Raw genomic sequence first — 16,979 nt, 5'->3', positions numbered from 1 at the left:
GGGAGCAGCAAAGTGCAGCTCTGGATCCCAGTCCCATCTCTGTGACAAGGATCGTCACATTGTGGGAGGAAAAAAATAACATCTTGGCTGGATTGCAGGCATGCAGTCCAGCTGCAGCGCGGAAATATCAGAAACCAGCCAGGGCACCAGCGCGCAGGGAGCGATGCTTCGAGTAACTGCCCCTTAGATCAACCCCTAATTTGAAAGGGAAGGGAGTGGGAAGACGGGGTAGGGGAATCGTTATCCAGGAGCGGACTCTGATCCCATCCACGCTGCCAGCAGTGATCAAAGTGGATGGTATATTGCAATGCATTTATTTATATACATAGCGCCTTTCATCCGGCACGTAGCGGAAGGGAGCGGCTCTATAGAAATAAAGGCCTCACGGGGAGAGATCCATTTGGTTATTCTCCTTGGAAATGTGGCCCTGTTTGAACTCCTACATTTGCGTGGGCACTTACTGGAGCTGCTTAACTGGTCGTTAGCAGGATGAAACGCACACGGGACCTCGCCGCGGCACTGGCAACGGAGGCACAAGAAACCCATCCAGCCCGGGAAGCGCAACGCGAGCATTAATGCCTGCCCTGTGTACCGAAACGCATGGCCGTAATCTGCCCGGGGTTTATAATCCCTTCCCCTCCTGGAGCTCGGCGATTGGCACGCTTTCTCATTTTATCCCAGCCGGCTGAACCGTCGGGCTTGTTTTTATTCTTAGGTTGGCTTAACCTTTCCTGGACTAGCTCGAGATGCAGTGATTCACCGCCCGCCTAAGCTCTCGCGGGGTGGATTGATGAGCCCAAGAATGGCTCCTCGCCTGGTACTGGTGCTACTGGGATGCTGTGGCCGGTCCCAGCCCCGGGCTGCCCTGCTGCCTCCCACCCCTGGCCGGCGGTGCAAAGAGCAGGGTCCCGCGCCAGGACGGGCGCAGGCAGCACCTTGCAGCGTTGGGGCTTCCCTTGGTGCCAGCCCCGCTCCCGCACGCCGAGGGAGTCTTAAAATAGGTTTGGTGAAAGAGTGAACCCCATTGGAATCAAACCGAAACAGCCCCGATGAAAACGGGCCGGATGATTACCGCCGGCTCAGTCTGATAGAGGCTTTCCATGCCCTCTCTGCAAAAGATGCTCTTTGCCGTTAACAATCAGGCTGCAATTTGTAGACATGAGCAACCCATCGGGTCCACCTGAGCCGTCTCTTTTGGCTGCAGAAATATTGTTCCCTGATACCTATCCACCTTGCCGCGGCACTTTCCCTCCCAACGTTTTCCACCAGGCCAGCGGAAAGGGTTATTAAAAGGGGCTGTGCTGGCCATCCCTATCCCCAGCCCAGATAAACACTACTCTCACTGCAAGGAGCAATCCCAACCCTACCGCTGCGCATCCTTTTGCTCTGTTTCATTCCTCATCCTGATCCCACCCCCAGGACTCCCTTGGGAGTTTCCACCTCCTGGGGCTCAGCGGTAGCTCTGGAGATGGGTACGTGCTGGAGCAGCTCACGCTGAGCACGGGAACTGCTTCCCCAGAGTGTGAAACCAGCACCTGGGCACGTTTTGGGGTGCATTTTGGGGTGCATCAGCTGTCTTGTCTAATAGCCGCCAGCACTTTGCACAAATCCCTCGGGGCTCGGGCATCCTTCCCGGTGCTCCGATGCAAGCAACCCCCCTGAGGTGCTACGTTATCTGGGTGACAGCCTTGGGCACCCCAAAAAAATGCCAGCCCCAAGCTGGGGGACCCCAGGAAGACTGTCTCGGAGAAAGGACATGGAGAGGCAGGGCCAGGTGGGCAGGATTTACTGAGGGTTTATAGGATTAGCACCGGGGAGGGATGCAGAGCACTGGGATTATGGCAGGCATCGGTGGGGCAGGGCGAGGAGGTGGTGGCAGTGCCGGCGGGGAGAAGGATGGGGGACAACCAGCGAGATGGTCGGCAAACAGCTCGGTGGAGACATCAGACATGTCCTCCGGTTGGGTTTGAGCAGTGAGCCTGGCTTGCCCCGCTGCAGCCTACTTTGGTGTCCCCAGGGAGAGGCAACAACCGATGCTGTGCACCCATGGCTCTCCCCTTGCCCAGTGGCACCCCGGAACAGTGCCTGAGGCAGGGGAGAGCCCACCAAGCCGTCCGAACATCCCCTGCAAACCTGGCACCATCTCGCTCCCCTTTCTGGTTCCTTCCCAGAGCATCTCGACAGGAAAACCTACTGGGGGTGATGGGCAGCAGCCGGGTGAGAGAGATTTCCTCCAACGCCCCGAGCCCCCAAGATGGCTTGGGATGTCCTTGCCCCGTGCCCAGCCTCCTGTTTCCCCTAGAGATGGATTCAGCGGGTTTCAGGGAAAGATGGCAGCAAAGAGGGCAAGGGGACAGGGAGAAAAGGTCCTGCATGAGATCCATCAGAGCCTGCCTTGCCCAGGACTCCCTTTCCCTTGGCTGAATCCCTTGACTCAGTCCCTGGCCCCAGGCAGGTCCCTTGACCTCCCCGTCTCCGAGCAAGCCTGCAGCTGAAAAAAACCCCAACAGATTAAACCGAAGCACCGCAAAGCAAGCACGGCCCTTTGCTGTAAACTGGAGGCAGTGGCAAAGAGCAGAACAAAGCGCTCTCGGAGCAGGCGTGACAGCGCGTCTCAGCTGGAGCAGAGGCGGCAAATTCGTCATAGCAGGTTACAGCTGCAGCGAGCGCCTGTGCGTATCGCCGGCAAGGCAGAGGTGCCCAGGAAGCTGTCGTCTTTGCATGGCCTTGAAACCTACTCCTAGAATTGCAAGGCTGCCAGGAGCAATCACTGCATCTCCTTGGCAAGGCTGATTTTTCTAGGCAGAGGATGCAAGGACTTGAGGAGCCATCCCAGCCAGCCAGCCCCTCCTGCTTCTCCCCTCCCAGCAACACGGAGCAACTCCCAGCAGAGAGCAAAACCCAGACCCCAAGTCTGCTTTCATGGGTGTCTTTGCTCTCCTGATTGCTTCCCTGCTGGAAGCAGCAGCATGGATTGCCCCTGGGGATTGCCTAGGAGGGCACAGTCACCTCCCTGATGGCCATCAAGACATCTGGCCACCTTCATGGCCACCAGCAGATCAAAGAGCTTCCTTCCAGGGAGCTGATTTCATCCATCCTCCCTCACCCAAAGAGCACTTCATCTGACTTCATTACTTTTTAAAGCCCTGAATATCCCAGGATTTGGCCACGAATACTGGAAGGTCTCAGAGCCATCTGATCTGCATTGCTAAGCACTGTCACCTCCTCCCCTTGCACTGCTCAGCTTAACCTCTGCCCCCTAACATTTGCAGATATATGCACAAAGCTTAATCTCACAAGGAGCCGGGAGACTCTTTTCTCCCTGCAGAGGAAACAGGATTTTATGATTTTCCACTTTACGTGCCAGGATGGATCGGCTATAGCTGTTTCAGAGCTAGGGAGCGTGCAACGGGAAGCCCGTGCAGTGGGGACCGTAGGATGGGGCTGGGTGTACCAGGGCGAGCACGTCTGACGCAAAAGATCCCCAGATTGATCCGCTGAGGTGCTGAATGGAGGTCCTCAAGGACTTCAGTGCAAACGCAGAGAGCTGAGCACCTCCCAGGGTCGGGGCAGAAGAGCAGACACCCTCTAACTGTGCACAAGAGGGGAACGTGCCTCCGTTGGGATGGGAAGCAGGGAGCAAGCCAACACTACCGCAATCCTGGCCACGAGCGGATTGCATTGCCCAAGCCGGAGCACTATGGAAAAGAGGCAAAGCTACCACGAAGGAGGCGAATCGCTGGGGAGGAAAATGTGCCAATCTCTTCCCCCCAGCCATGCAGGTCACTCTTATGGATGCCTCCAAGACGCCAAAAATATCCATCCCACTCCTGTGTGGCCCTTTTGCACGGGGCAAAAAGGATGAGGAGCAGCCAAGAAAGTCTTGGACACAGAAAGAAAATCCTCCTGAGCTAGGTAATTTGTGACTTACTATGGTAATGCAACCAAAGCAGCAGCCATTTCTGGGTTGTAGCTCTTTCTTTACTATCAATATTTGCAAAATGCTTCCCAAAGCATTAATTGCATGAGATTAATGGAGCGATTGCATCGGGGAAAATGGAGCATCCATGATGTGGCCAGGGCAGCATCGTGCAGGCAGCTGCCGGCAGCCGAGCTGTGCAGCCAGGGCTAGGGCTGAGTGGAAGTCGTGGACAAGAGCAGATGCACGATAGGAGAGAACTGGACAGCCAAGCCAAGAAATCTCAGCCACCACCATGATCCTGCTGAAAAGAGGGCCTGACGCTGCCCTGGGAATGGGAATTTTGACCCATTCATTGTAATGGCAGCAAAATCAGAGCCCAAGGGAATAAGCAGGTTGCGCTCTCGCTTGCCGCGGTTTTACCCGGGGGAAGATTTCTTGACTCCTGGTGTAATTGCTCCAGCAGGATTTGGCCAAGATAAAGGTGATGCCAAGAAGGGTGGGGCTGTGGCCACGCGTGTGCACACGTGCAGAGTGGAGATAAGGAGAGGGCATAACCTGAGGCTGGGAGAAAATAACTGAAGTTATCCTGAAAGACAGATCGGCGAGAATATTCCTCTTTCAGAAAGGGCAGATGGAGCGTGAGAAAGGGAACGGGCTCGCGGGAAAGATGAGGGAAGTCAGGATGGGATGGAAACACGGAGAGAAGAAAATGGGCAATGTGGTTGTTGGCCATTTTCACTTGTGTTCTTAAGCCTGGGGTGGGTTGGTTTTTTTTGGCTGGCTCCCCGTGGAGGAAGGCTGGGTTGTTTCCAAATGGCTTTTAAGACTCCTGCAGGAATTTCCATTGCCTTGAGGACTGTGCGGAGCCCCATCCTTGGCCAGAGCCAGCCAGGCTGAAAGCAGAAAGCGGGAAGTCACTGGCCTCCAAAGCATCATTCCTGATGCTCCAGCAGCAGATCATTTGTTTTGAGAAATGACAAGTACCAAAAAGTAATCTAATTTGTTGCCGTTATTCAGCCCTTTCTCAGCATTTGGCTCAGGAGGCTAAAATTCATTCTGGGAAGAGAGCAGGGAGTCTGCAGAGCTGCTCCTGTTGTCCCCATAAGGCCAAAATCCCTGAAATCACAGTCAGCCCCGGTTTGCACCTTGCAGAACCAGGGAGGCGAGCGGGACCCCATGCAAAGCCGGTGGTGAGATGGCTGGGTGCAATCCCTGTGCCTCCGTGTTCCCTGCTGGAAACAGGGATAATGCAGCGGCACTCCAGCAATTCAGCTGGGTATTGGGAAAACTAATTAGCTCCTATTTGCGAAGTGCTCTGGAAGGATCTGAGGCACTACAGACGCCGGGAAGACTGATGGGTTTCCATTCGTTTCCTTGGCTTTGCCAAAGAGTTTTTGGGGCTTTTCCTGGGGAGCGGGGAAGGAGGAGACCCATCTCCATCTCATCTCCCCAGGGTACAACCGCTGCGGCGGGGCTCGTGTGGGTGCTCGCGGGCCCAGGACCGCGGAGGGAGCTGCTTGCTCTTGCAGACGAGGTCTTCACCATGGCTGGGAAGAGGCAACCGACTCATGGCTTGCTCTTCCCACATGCAGCACATGGGGCTGGAACCTCGGGTAAGAAGAAGAGTCACCCCACTGATGCCATTTGTCCCCGTACCAGGTGCCTTTCGCACATAAGAGCGAAATGGAGAGGGAAAGGAGACCTGAAACCTCTAGAAAATGGTCTTTCTGGCCTAGATGGAGGTGGCCTACAGCGTTGCACTCAGCAGGTGAAGGTGAGAAATACCACGGGGTGGAAAGCGCCCGGCTTTGCCGCTTGCTGCCCCGAGCCGAGGGGCCGCCTGGTACCCGCAGTCCTCTCCTGCTTACGGAGAGATGGCGAAGACCAACAACGATGCCCAGGGGAGTCTGGCTTTCAGACAAGCAGCACCTCAGGGCATGCCGGAGCAATAGGCGGATTTTGAACGATACAGGGGGAAGCCCCATGGGATGAAGATGAGCTGCTCACAGCCCAGCAACGTACGTGGGGCTTCCCTTGGCTGAAGGTGGGATGGTTCACTTGGATGTAAACCTGATCCATCTTCACCATGGCATTGGAAGGAGATAGAAGTCAGGATCTTTTGGGTTGGAATGGCTGCATTCTCTTTCCTCCCTCCCCCTGTACCCGAGGATCTGGCATTTTGCAGGCTGCTGAGCCCGCTGGCTCCAGTCCAGGAACACCATTAAGTACAAACGTTACGGACCGAAGGCTGCTCACAGGCTTTTCCCAAACCGAGACGGCCGGTTCCGTGTCCTGCAGGACAAAGCCCTTGGCAAGCACAGGCGGTAAAGCACGCGGGGAGGTTTGCACAGACCTGCCCTGCCTTGCTCCGCTTCAGTTTCTCGCACGGAGAAATTCAAGCAGTTATTTAGGATGTTGTAAAGCATTTTGAGGTCTGTGGACACATACATGCTATTATCACAACATGACCTCGGAAAAAGTCCAATGCTTAGAAAAATATTCCTTACCCATCACTAACATTGAGCAAAAAAACCCCACTAATAACCCACTGCCATGGGTCAATGCAAGGTATCTCCAGGTCAGCTAAAATAATCAGCGACGCGGGCGCAGCGACCCAAGCTTTCACAGAACAGGAGAGCTGCAGGCTTCAAAGGGCAGGTTTCTCTGTAGCCTCTGTCCCATCCTTGAAGCACAGCCAGATCCGCCTGTTATGGTGACTGTGTTCGGCAGCGGCAGCGATCCAAACCTCCCGGCTTGCTTTCACCACTCAGCGAAATTTGGGAATGAGCTCCGAGTCGTCCGAAGTGCCCGTCTACTTTTCCAAACCAAGCCGAAGTAATTAGGCCTTGTAAATTGCTGGTTTATCTTGCAAAGGATCCTTCCTGGTATGCTCACCTCCCCTCTCATCTCTGAACTCTGCAGCATATTAATTAAAGAAGTCTGATGGCAATAATTAGGCCAGTCTCTTGAATTCCAACACAAGGAGCAAGTTTTACAGATATCACCTTCCAGCTGCTTGATATCAGAAAGGCCCAGGGAGGATTCATGCACAAATCACGTTTAGCATCTCAAAAACATCTATCCCAAAGAGAAGGTGTATGAGAGAAAAGAGAGGACTGGAGGACGGTAATTCAGCCTCGGTCCTGACGGTGTGATGATGGGGACATCCTCGTTGGCCACCCCAGCTGACGTCCAGCAGTCAGGGGGCCTCGCTGGTAAAAACGTGCCCCCCGAACATGCTGCCTGCATGTACAGCTCCTCCCGAGCATGCACGTTTGCTACCAAGACACCCCACGCGCCGTCCTTCCTGCGCTATCACTCCTGGCCGCGGGACGAGGCGTCGGGCTGGGCGCGTCCCCCAGACGCTCCCCTAAATCCCACGCTGGCATGATACGGAGGGCTAGGACTTGCCACCTGCATCGCCCGCCGTGAAAGGTGGGAATCGGTGACAGTGCATGTCTGCAACGCCGCACGGGTACAGCATCAGTGGCAAATTACCTCCCCCCCAGCCCTGCCAGGGATCTCCATGCCTCTGACAGTCACCAAGGCATGCTAAAAACACAGATTCTTCTGCTGTGGCTGCTTATTTGCCAAAAATATGCTCTGGTAACTGCTTACACAGGGGAAGAAATAAAGTACGGATTTTTGAGTATGCAAATATAATCTGCAGGCACGAACACGTGAAGGATGTTAGTCATATTGCTTAATGCGAGGCTGGATACATACATACACGATGGGAACCGTGAGGTCTAGGCATCCGAGGAGGAGAGAAGGGGAAGAGGGAAAGGAGAAGGGAGAAGAGCAGAGCGGAGAGAAGAGAGGAGAAGAGCACTAGAGCAGAGCTGTCATGGGCTGCTTTGCTACCGTCCGGGTAGCATTAAGTCTGGTGCTGGGCCTCAACGGATAATAAATCATTACAAGTCTGCAGCTCGTATCAGCACGGTTAGCTCGCACTTTTTAAAGCTAAATGGCAGGGACCCTCCAGCTGAGGAAACAAACCAGTGGAGGTGTTGGGTTTGGATGATGCGCCGTAGGAGATCACATTGCAAGCAGGTAGAGATGGGTGCAGGGCTGGGCACCTCTGCAGGAGCAAAAGCCGGGGGCTGGAGAGAGGAGACGGATTTATACAGCCTCACGCCACAGCCAGGGAACCTGCCTCCTCCTCTGTGGATGTCAACAACAACGTAAAATAACTCTGGCTGAAATACCACGGAACAGGGATTGCTCAACCCTTCTCCATAGGGAAAATCATCTGAAAGGCAGGTTCACCCGTGGCGAGAATGCTCATCTGGGGGATATGAGCCCCATCCAAAACTTGGGGAGCCCTTTATATTCTCATTGCCATGATGCCTGCCCCAAAGATACTTCCCAATCAGGAGATCAGCAGAATGAAGCTACTTCCCTCACCGGCAAACATTAATGTGCGCCGTGGTATTGCAAAGACTGCTGATATTTGCACTTACAGATGGGGAACTGAGGCACAGAGCAAGATGAGGGAAGAGCTCCTCCAACGAAACGAAGTCTGTGCCTCCTTCTCCCGCGGGCACGAAGCGGCTTTGCACAGCCCACAGCAAAGCTACGGCAGGGCAGGGAACGGGGCAAAGCCCCGAAGCTGGTGTCCTGCCTCTGAAGATAACCCCGGCTGCAGGAATTAAGCCATTTTCCATAGGGACTGGCCAGCGATGAATACCTGCCCTTATAAGATTAAGGAGAAGCCGCTCCAGAAAAATCACATATGGAAATTCAGCTCAGATAACACCTGCAAGAGGAGCATCCCCCCCAGACCCACAACTACGTTCCGGCTCACCCGACAACGGCTTCCAAAGCATTTCAGCTATTTGCTTCGAGGGGGAAAATCTCAATTTGCTCTCCACCCTGTGCAGGGAAACGCAAGTGCGTCCTGAGCATCCCCTCCCTCTTCCCTCTCCATTGTTTCTGTATCTCCTGCTTCCCTGAGCCTGTTTTCGTTCATCAGTAATTGCCTCTTCCAGCCAGCATTTGGAGAAATGCTTCAAACCATTATAATGACAATCAAATCTCAGCATCGCTAATTCTGATGGGGCTCATAAGGCATTTCAGGCCGGTTGTGATTTTTCTTAAAGCGCCAGGTCCTGGAGTCAGGGGAAACACAGCTTTTCAAAAGGAAAGAACCAAAGAAAGAAATTTCTAGGCTTCCTGGGAATGGGAAGCACCGGGTCCGCTGGAGCCAGGAAAAGTCAAGGGAGCATCATCCCCTGGTGAAACGGGACCCATAGTTTTGCCCAGGACAGCTGAATCCCTGCGGATTCGGCCACCGACTGGGGCCAAAACCAGCATGACGCTTTAGCATGAGGTATGTGAAGCACATTAATACATCGCTCAGCACCTTTATTACGGCTAATGTGCTCCTCTCACAAAGCAGAGTGAAATCAGGCTACTGCTTAGTCCGTTAATCCTCCAGCGCTCTAATCCTCATCGCAAACTCTGTGATCTCACCCCATTTCTCAGCAAGGCTTACAGGACTAAGGGCTAATTCTCCGGCACTCACAAACGGCGCTGTGTGCCGGTGCCGGGTTTTGGGGGGCTGCATCCCTTGCGAGGTGTGGGAGATGCTCAGGCACCTGGGATGAGGCTGAGCTCCCCAGGGATTGGGGATATGAGGCTGCAGCAGGAGTGGGGATGGCACAGGATGGGATGAGGCGAGAGCAGGGTTTATTTATTTCCTGTGAAATAAATGATCAATCCCTCGTTCAGTCCAGGGAAACACCCTGCAGACCCAAAGTGATGCCCTGAGCAGGAAATCATATCTTCATAGCAATCATCTTGGTGCGGATATCTGCAAACTTTGGGATCTTGCTCTGGCTGTTCACTCATTCATGAAAATTCATGATGCTGTGTTGGATGTTAAGAGTAAGTGGAACCTCTCCATTGAATAATTTTGGGAAAGGAGTGGCTGTTCTAAGGGAATGCTCGGGCATCGATTGCAATTTTTAAGGATTTTTGATTCACAGGTCAGAATCTGCCTTTGAAAAGCCAATATCAAACCCCAAAATATAAACACTTGCTGCTCAAGAGGTTTTTTTTTCTCCAAGCTCCCCCTTTTTGTTAACAAATACTTTAATTGTAAGTTAAACAGTTTATTGCAGGGGCAAACTAGCATCAAGAGTCTCCTGTAACTATTGCAAACTCCTGCAAAAAAACCATCCTTTCTTGGTCAGGATTCCAGCCAATGCCACAGCCAGACCCCAAACAGGCAAAAACTGCAAAATCTCACCAGGCAGATGCTAAATCACGGTGTTACCCCCCCGTAAGACCATCACCAACCCCATCCTGCCCGGCTTCTCTATCTTCAAGTCATGCCTACATTAATACAGATCATTCATCTACATCAGCGTTACCTGACTCAAAGCATACAAAATTAATCAGGTTCATTTTAAAATCAAGGCATTTTTAAACAGAAGGCATTTTTAGCTCACGTCTGCTGGTTTCCAGGCCTGTAAGAATGACTTTTCTGCACTAGTCTGGGTGGAAACCTTGCTTCAAAAATGAAGCTGAAAATCTTGCAAAATCACATGATTCCACAAGCTGGAGCTTCAAGGGAAAAAAAATAAAAATGTTCAGCTACAGGAGCAGATGTCACCCAGCCAGGAGGAGCCCCACGGGATATCAAATCACATGCAAATATCCTGAGCTTTGCATTAAAAGCCGTGAGAAAGCCCGGGGTAACCCACCCCAGCATCCCCCGTGAAAGGATATTAGCATTGTGCTTCAGGACTGAAGTCACCCTCTACCATGGGTCAGGGAGAGGCGTGTGAGGGGGTCACGTTGCCCCAAGGCTGGGGTCCTACACCATCCCCTGGAGCATCACGCGCCGGGTAAAACAGAGAAGACGGAGCTGGGGTCTAAGCCTGTCTGGCAATTTCTACCTCCCGTACTTTTCCCCGGGGTCAAAATCCTTCTTCCTCTGTCCTGAGCTGTACCTGAAACTAAGCAGCGTGTTCCAGTGAGATAAGTAATTACCATGAGTTCATATCATTTATTTTTAATGACGCTGGTCAGAATCTTCATTTAGTATTTTGATTCATTTTTCTACGTTCGGTGGGTCCTGATGTTTTGGTTACTGCTCTCCTGTAACCACTGTTGCACTGCAAGCGTCTTCTGTGCCAAATGTAGACAGCGAGGTGCTTCATAAACAAAGTTCACAGCTTTTTTTTTCATTCCCAGGTTCTTAGGGGGTTGTTAGGACCAGCTTGGGCTGTGTCCGGATTCCGCAGGAACCGGGAGGATTGGGGATCAGGGCGCATTTGTATTTGCTTGTTTCCGCCCACTACTTAAAGTGCATCAACAATTCCTTCCTGGCAGCAAAATAAGACGAGAGCTGATACTTCTAAGGTAATTCTGACATTCGTGCTATGAATAGACCGCACGGAAATTTGCCCTGGCTAGTTGGTTCCCTGCAGCTGTAGAGTAACCTGTGAAAAACTCCGGTCGGGAGAGAGGCGAGGGGCTGCGTCCCCTTCCCAGACAAGCAGGTTCCCCTGCGGCAGCCCCGGTCCGCCCCCCCGGAGCGACCCTTTTCCGCTGGCAAGGGACCTGCTTTTGCGAAATATTTCATGTTTTTCACCTCCTCAACCACTTCAAAGCCATTTGGTTGGTAGCTCCTGGTGCACCCGCTAAGAGAGCGGCTGGAGGGGTCACCGGTGCCACTGCAGAGGTGGGGAAAGTGGGGCACGGAGCCGCCGTGGGTCCTGCCCGGGCAGGACAGGCTGCGAGAGAGCCCACGCCGGCAGCTCCCACCGCACCGCTTCCCTCTCCCCATCGCTCGCAAAGCATGAAAATTTCCCAGCCTGGGCCAAGAAAACCCACTTGCCTACTCACACGGTGCTAACAATGAAAACACTAATTATATTTCACTCACCTATCAAAGGGATGATTCATTCAGGTGAGTGGGCACGGAGGATTACACAAGATGAACACCGCGATGCGACCGCCCATCCGTTTTGGGGTAACCCTCCCGAGAAACAAGGCTGCGTGGAGCACATGGGTGCCCGGGATGGGGCGAGGGGGTGGCAGCAGGAGGGACCCGGCACAGCCCCGGTGCACCGCGGGCACCTCCAGTCCGGGGAACCGCTGCGAGCCGTTCCCCGAGGGCTGGCCAGGCAGCGGGGACCCGGGAGAGGGGCTGGGCTCCTCCCCAAGCCCCTGTCCGGTCTCGGATCCCAAATGCTCAGCTGGGGAGAGGTGGAGGAAGGAGAAAAACAGCTTTGGCAGGGACAGAAAGGGCAAAAGCAGATTTGGGGCTTCCTTCATCCACCCCATCCTGTCCACAGACACGGTTTCAGCAGCAAAACCCAAACCCAACGCACAGCCCTAGGATTCCCATGGCGAGTCTGCCGTTACAACTCAGACTGTCCCCAGGGTAAATCACTGAGTATTTCCAAAGCGTCCGTGGAGTTACAGGAAGGCAGGAACCAGCTGAGATGTCTCCTGATCTCCAGACCTGCTCAGGATAGGGACTCCAATGGAAGGAGGACTCCAACGGAAGGAGGACTCCAACAGAAGGAGGTCTCCAACGGAAGGAGGTCTCCAACGGAAGGAGGTCTCCAAGCCCTCCGCTCCAGACAGGTTCCACCAGCTCCAGCAAGGGCGATGGCAGTGGCTCTGGCTCACATCGGTGCTGATCCAGGTGGATGCAGCCCCTTTCACCTGAAGCAAGGGAGCAATCCTGCTCCCGCTCTGGGGCCGGGCTGAATCAGGCCCAGCAAACGAGCGGCGCAACCCCAGCAGCCGAGCGAAGCAATCCTCAGAAGCCTGGTTTATGTAACATCGGGGTGCTGCTGGACGGGGGCAGGAGGTGGCTGGGATTTTTGGCAGAAAGATAAGGATACATCAGCAGTACCTTGGTTTGGGGGGGGTCCGAGTGAGCGCGTGCGTGCGGAAGACAGGATGGTGCACACGTGTGCCGCAGGTGCAGGACCGTGGGTCGGCCATGCAGCACTGCCAGGGAGATTTGGCAAAGCGTGGGCTTCTAGGGGAACGGCGAGGCTGTATTTGCTTATTTGGGCTCTGTGTAATAGGTTTGCGTCGATGGACACGTACCCGCACGGCTCGGGGAACGCGCTTTGCATGCATCCAGCGCGTGCACGGGTCAGAGAGCGCTGCCGCCGGGCTGGGGGCAGACCACGTGTGTGTGGGTATGCGAGCGGAGGGGCGAAACGGCGTCGCGGCGTGGGGAGGAGAGGCGTGTGTGCATGGCGATGAGTGTGTCGGCGTGGGAGGTGCGAGATCTGCAAGCTGCATGTGGGGGAAGCGTGCATGCGTGTGCGCGTGGCAGGTGTGAGCACCCGGCGTGGAGGGGGGGGACGGTACCCCGGGGCGGCGAGCAGAGCCGGGACGGCGGCGGGGTGGGGGGGTGGCAGCGTGGCTCGGGCCACCGCATGCCATACCCTACGGCCAAGCCCAACGCATCAGCACGTGTGCATCAGTCACGCAAAATATCGCTCCCCAAGATAGCGCTGGTTGGTGGAGCGTCGAGATTTGCCCTTACCCACTGTTGTGCAAGGAAATGGTAAAATTGGAGTGAAACCCATGAATTCTGGGGCATCTCGCTTCCTGAGCCTCGCTGCGCATTTAGGGACCCATCCCCTAGCCCTGGTTGATGTGCTAAAAAAAAAAAAAATGCAAGGGATGAATATTTATCTGTGGGTGGCAAGTGACAGATGCTGGGGCGAGGATTCTAGGATACTTCAGTTTGATGAAGGTAATAACTTGAATAGATTAATGAGAAACATCCTTCCCAACAGTTGCCTCCCCTGTGCCATAGCTACGCAGCCACCCTTCCAGCAGAGCTCCAGCACGCACCAGTTCCTTTATCCAAACACGCAAAGTTCATTAAGGTTGGGTGTCCAAAAGGCTAGAGATGCCCAACTTGGGTGTTTTCCACCCAGAATGGAGACGGGCAACTGGGAAAGGGACATGGCCTCCGGATACTTGCAACCGAGTTGGTGAAAGCGCAGTTTCTGCTGGGTTCAGTCACTCTGTGGTGACTGCCCGACCGAAATGGGGGGAAGGCTGGTGCGGAGGAGCCCGGTCGGGGCGTGCGTGGCCCGTCCCTGCTCCCGGGGGCAGGATGGGCTTGGCCGGAGGTACCACCGCTCTGCATTCCCCAGCACGGCCGTCCCCTCCTCCTAGGACGGTCTGCAGAGTCCCGGGGAGGGGGGGACCATTTTGCTACAGACCCTGCCCTTGTCTCCCACTGATCCTCTTACCTCCTCCTAAAAACGACAAACATGCAATACAGCTTTTCGGTCCCTAAACACCGAGAAGCCGGGCTGGCCTGACAAGATGGAAGAAAAAGCTCTTTCCTTCTGGTAGGTTCTCAGAAAGGGTGAAACTGCCGGTGAGCCACCCCGATTTGGAGATGCTCCCCAAAGAGCCGCCGCGCTGCAGCTGACGGGGAAGCGTGCTGGGGTGGGGGCACGTGCGTGCCCGGGGACGGGGCCAGCCCTGCAACACCCAGCCCTCGGAGACCTGTAGTTTGTCGAGACTTCTGCCTGCCTTCCCGCAAACCTCCCTGGCAGGGGCTGGGTGCCAGGAGGGGAGCAGGGCGACAGCAGTTGCGTCGGGAGGACGCAGAAACCCGCCCCCCACAACCCCCCCCCAGACCTCTTTGAAGGTGGGATACCGCGATTATTCTCTGACCAAGGTTTATTCTCAACTGAAGGACTGCTGGGATTTATCGACGGCTTGCAAACACACACCCGGCAGATTCCAGCTCAGACCCCGGCATTATTCCAGGCAGCTGAAACAAAAGGTTGCAGCTCTATTTTCCTTTAGGAGAAAGCCACCAGCACAAAATTATCATTAAAAAAAAAAAAAAAAATCAAGAGATCGTTCCACCTCTCCCTTCGAGAGCACAAAAGAGCAGCTGCAGGTAACGTTTAATCTCGCCTCCCTCTATAATCACAAAGCGGCAAACTGGGTTTTCTAGGTCTTGCAGCACCTTTCGGGAAGGCTGCGATGGAGCTCATCAACGCTGCAATTTCCTTAACGTAGCAGTCCTGGAAAAGGATAGCATCTTAAAAATAATAATAAAAAAAAATAAATAGGAGCCTGCTTTAGATGGACGCCTTTGCCAGCAAAACGACGGGGCAGCGCTGCCGAATGCCCCCGGCTGCCGGCAGGTAGGCCTGCCTCGTATTATGGTGGCAGTTTAGAAGGAAGTAGCCACAAAACATGAGAGGGGATGAGACAGCCACTTACAGCACAGCACCAGCTGTTTCTCCTAGTTCGGCCTTACAAGCTTGTTAGTCCAGCAATTTTTCTTTTTTGATCGCTCCAATTGGGTTTTCTTGTTTTTTATTTAATCCTCGTTTCCCCTCCACATCTCGTTAAGCCGTGTTGACGGCAGAGAATAGCTTTGGTGATCCCTCTGAGCCCCTACGCTAAGCATTAAGCCGTAAACTAGGAATGTAAGACTCTTGTCTGAATTAAAGTCTTCTGCCTGGTCTTATTAAGCGTGGGGCTGCGTTCGGAGGGGCTGCAGGGCGTGCAAAGACCCCAGCCCCTCGCCAGCAGCATTTGCAGCACCAGAGCTGCGCCCGTCTGCCCTGGGCCGCCCCGCACGCTCGCCTCCCCTCTGCCCCGGCTTGCTTCGATGCAAATCCTACAGGTTCCAGTGGTGCAGAACTGCGAATCCCATGTGCAACTTGGGTCGTCTCCCGACGGCTTGGCCCACCCTCCGACCCTCCCTGGGCGAGAGCGGGGCGTCCCCCCACCAGCACAGCCAGCTCCCCTCCCCAAAAAAGCCTGGTGGAGGCGGGGGAGGACCCCCGGCACCCAGAGACCCGCTGAACGTACGGGGCTACCTGTGGCAAAGAGCTGGGCTGATGCCGTGCGGGGCTGGCTCCTTATCTCCCGCGGGGTGTGAGCATCCCTCGCTCCAAGCTAGCAGGTTGCAAACTCCCAGACTCCAGCCCAAACCCGGGGTCCCCGTTCGGAGGCTCGTACCCCCACGCCGCCGCCCGCCCCGGCCGGGAAGGTATCAATGCAGCACCTACCTCCATCCGAGTAGGTCTCTGTCCCGTAGCCATCCTGTAATCCATTGCTCCAGGTGCCTTCGTACTTGGCCCCGTTTCCAGTGCATTCTCGGACCCCGTACCGTCCCTTAAATCCGTGGGTCCACTCTCCTTTGTACACCCACTTCCCCTTGCTCTCCGTGCCAATGCCATGGCGCTTGCCCTGCGCCCAGGTGCCCTGGTAAGTGTTGCCGCTGGGCCAAGTGTAGACCCCCAGCACCTCAAAGCCGTGACTCCAGGAGCCCGAATATTCACCTTGACCCTTCGGGCCGGTACAGATTCCGTGGCCATGAGCCTTTCCGTCCTCCCAGCCTCCACAGTACGACCCTCCATCGTCAAAATTAAACCTTCCCCCACTGGACATGCATGTAATTCGGTTTGCAAATCCCCCAAAAGGTGAAAAAAAAAAAAAAGAAATGCAGAAAATAAAATGCGAACGATGACTTGGGGAAAAAAGGAAAAAAAATCAAATTGTATCAAACTCAATCGAAATCATGCACCAGATCCAGGGAGCTGCTTAAGCCAGTTTCTCGTGATTATTCATTCTCTGGGAGTATGTTCAGGATCAGTTCTCTCTTCCCCTGCTGTGGAAACAGTCTCATTAAAAAAAAAAAAAATAGCAGCAAGAACAGCAGCAGCTATTGGGTTTTGGTGCAAACGACTCCACCTAAAAACCATCCAAGGCAGGGAACGGGGGTGGGGGAGGAAAAAAAAGGGAAAAAACCAAAACCAACCCAGAAAGAGGCCAAATGCCAAGGGAAGGAGCGGGCACCTCCGCGGCCCCGCAGCCCGCCGCCCCCCGCTCACAGCCCCCGCGGGGCCCCCCCCCCCCGGGCTGCCCGCCCGCCCGGGCTGGCTCCGGCGCAGGGCCGGGGGGCGCGGCGGGAGCGGCGGCATGGCGGGGCCGGGCGCGGCGGGCGGCTCAGCAGCAATGCGGTGCCTCCTCCTCCTCCTCCTCCTCCTCCTCCTCCGCCGCCGCCCTCCCGCTCGGCTCCCCCAGC

The 16,979-nt window shown here is 54.8% G+C and overlaps 1 protein-coding gene across 1 annotated transcript in view; it reads right to left on the bottom strand.

The window, feature by feature from the left end:
• Nucleotides 1-16,342, bottom strand: part of JPH3 (junctophilin 3) — a 58,313-nt gene extending 41,971 nt beyond the window's left edge. Inside the window, exon 1 of the mRNA XM_059824674.1 lies at nucleotides 15,961-16,342. Within this exon, the coding sequence (XP_059680657.1) occupies nucleotides 15,961-16,342 (382 nt within the window). The remainder of the gene's footprint in view (nucleotides 1-15,960) is intronic.
• Nucleotides 16,343-16,979: the final 637 nt, after the last annotated feature.

This window comes from Gavia stellata, chromosome 15 (genome assembly GCF_030936135.1).
Source record: "Gavia stellata isolate bGavSte3 chromosome 15, bGavSte3.hap2, whole genome shotgun sequence".
In the NCBI taxonomy this organism is placed as follows: domain Eukaryota; kingdom Metazoa; phylum Chordata; class Aves; order Gaviiformes; family Gaviidae; genus Gavia; species Gavia stellata.
The sequence above is the reverse complement of the archived record's forward strand: the minus strand, read 5'-3'. Positions and strand labels throughout refer to the sequence as shown.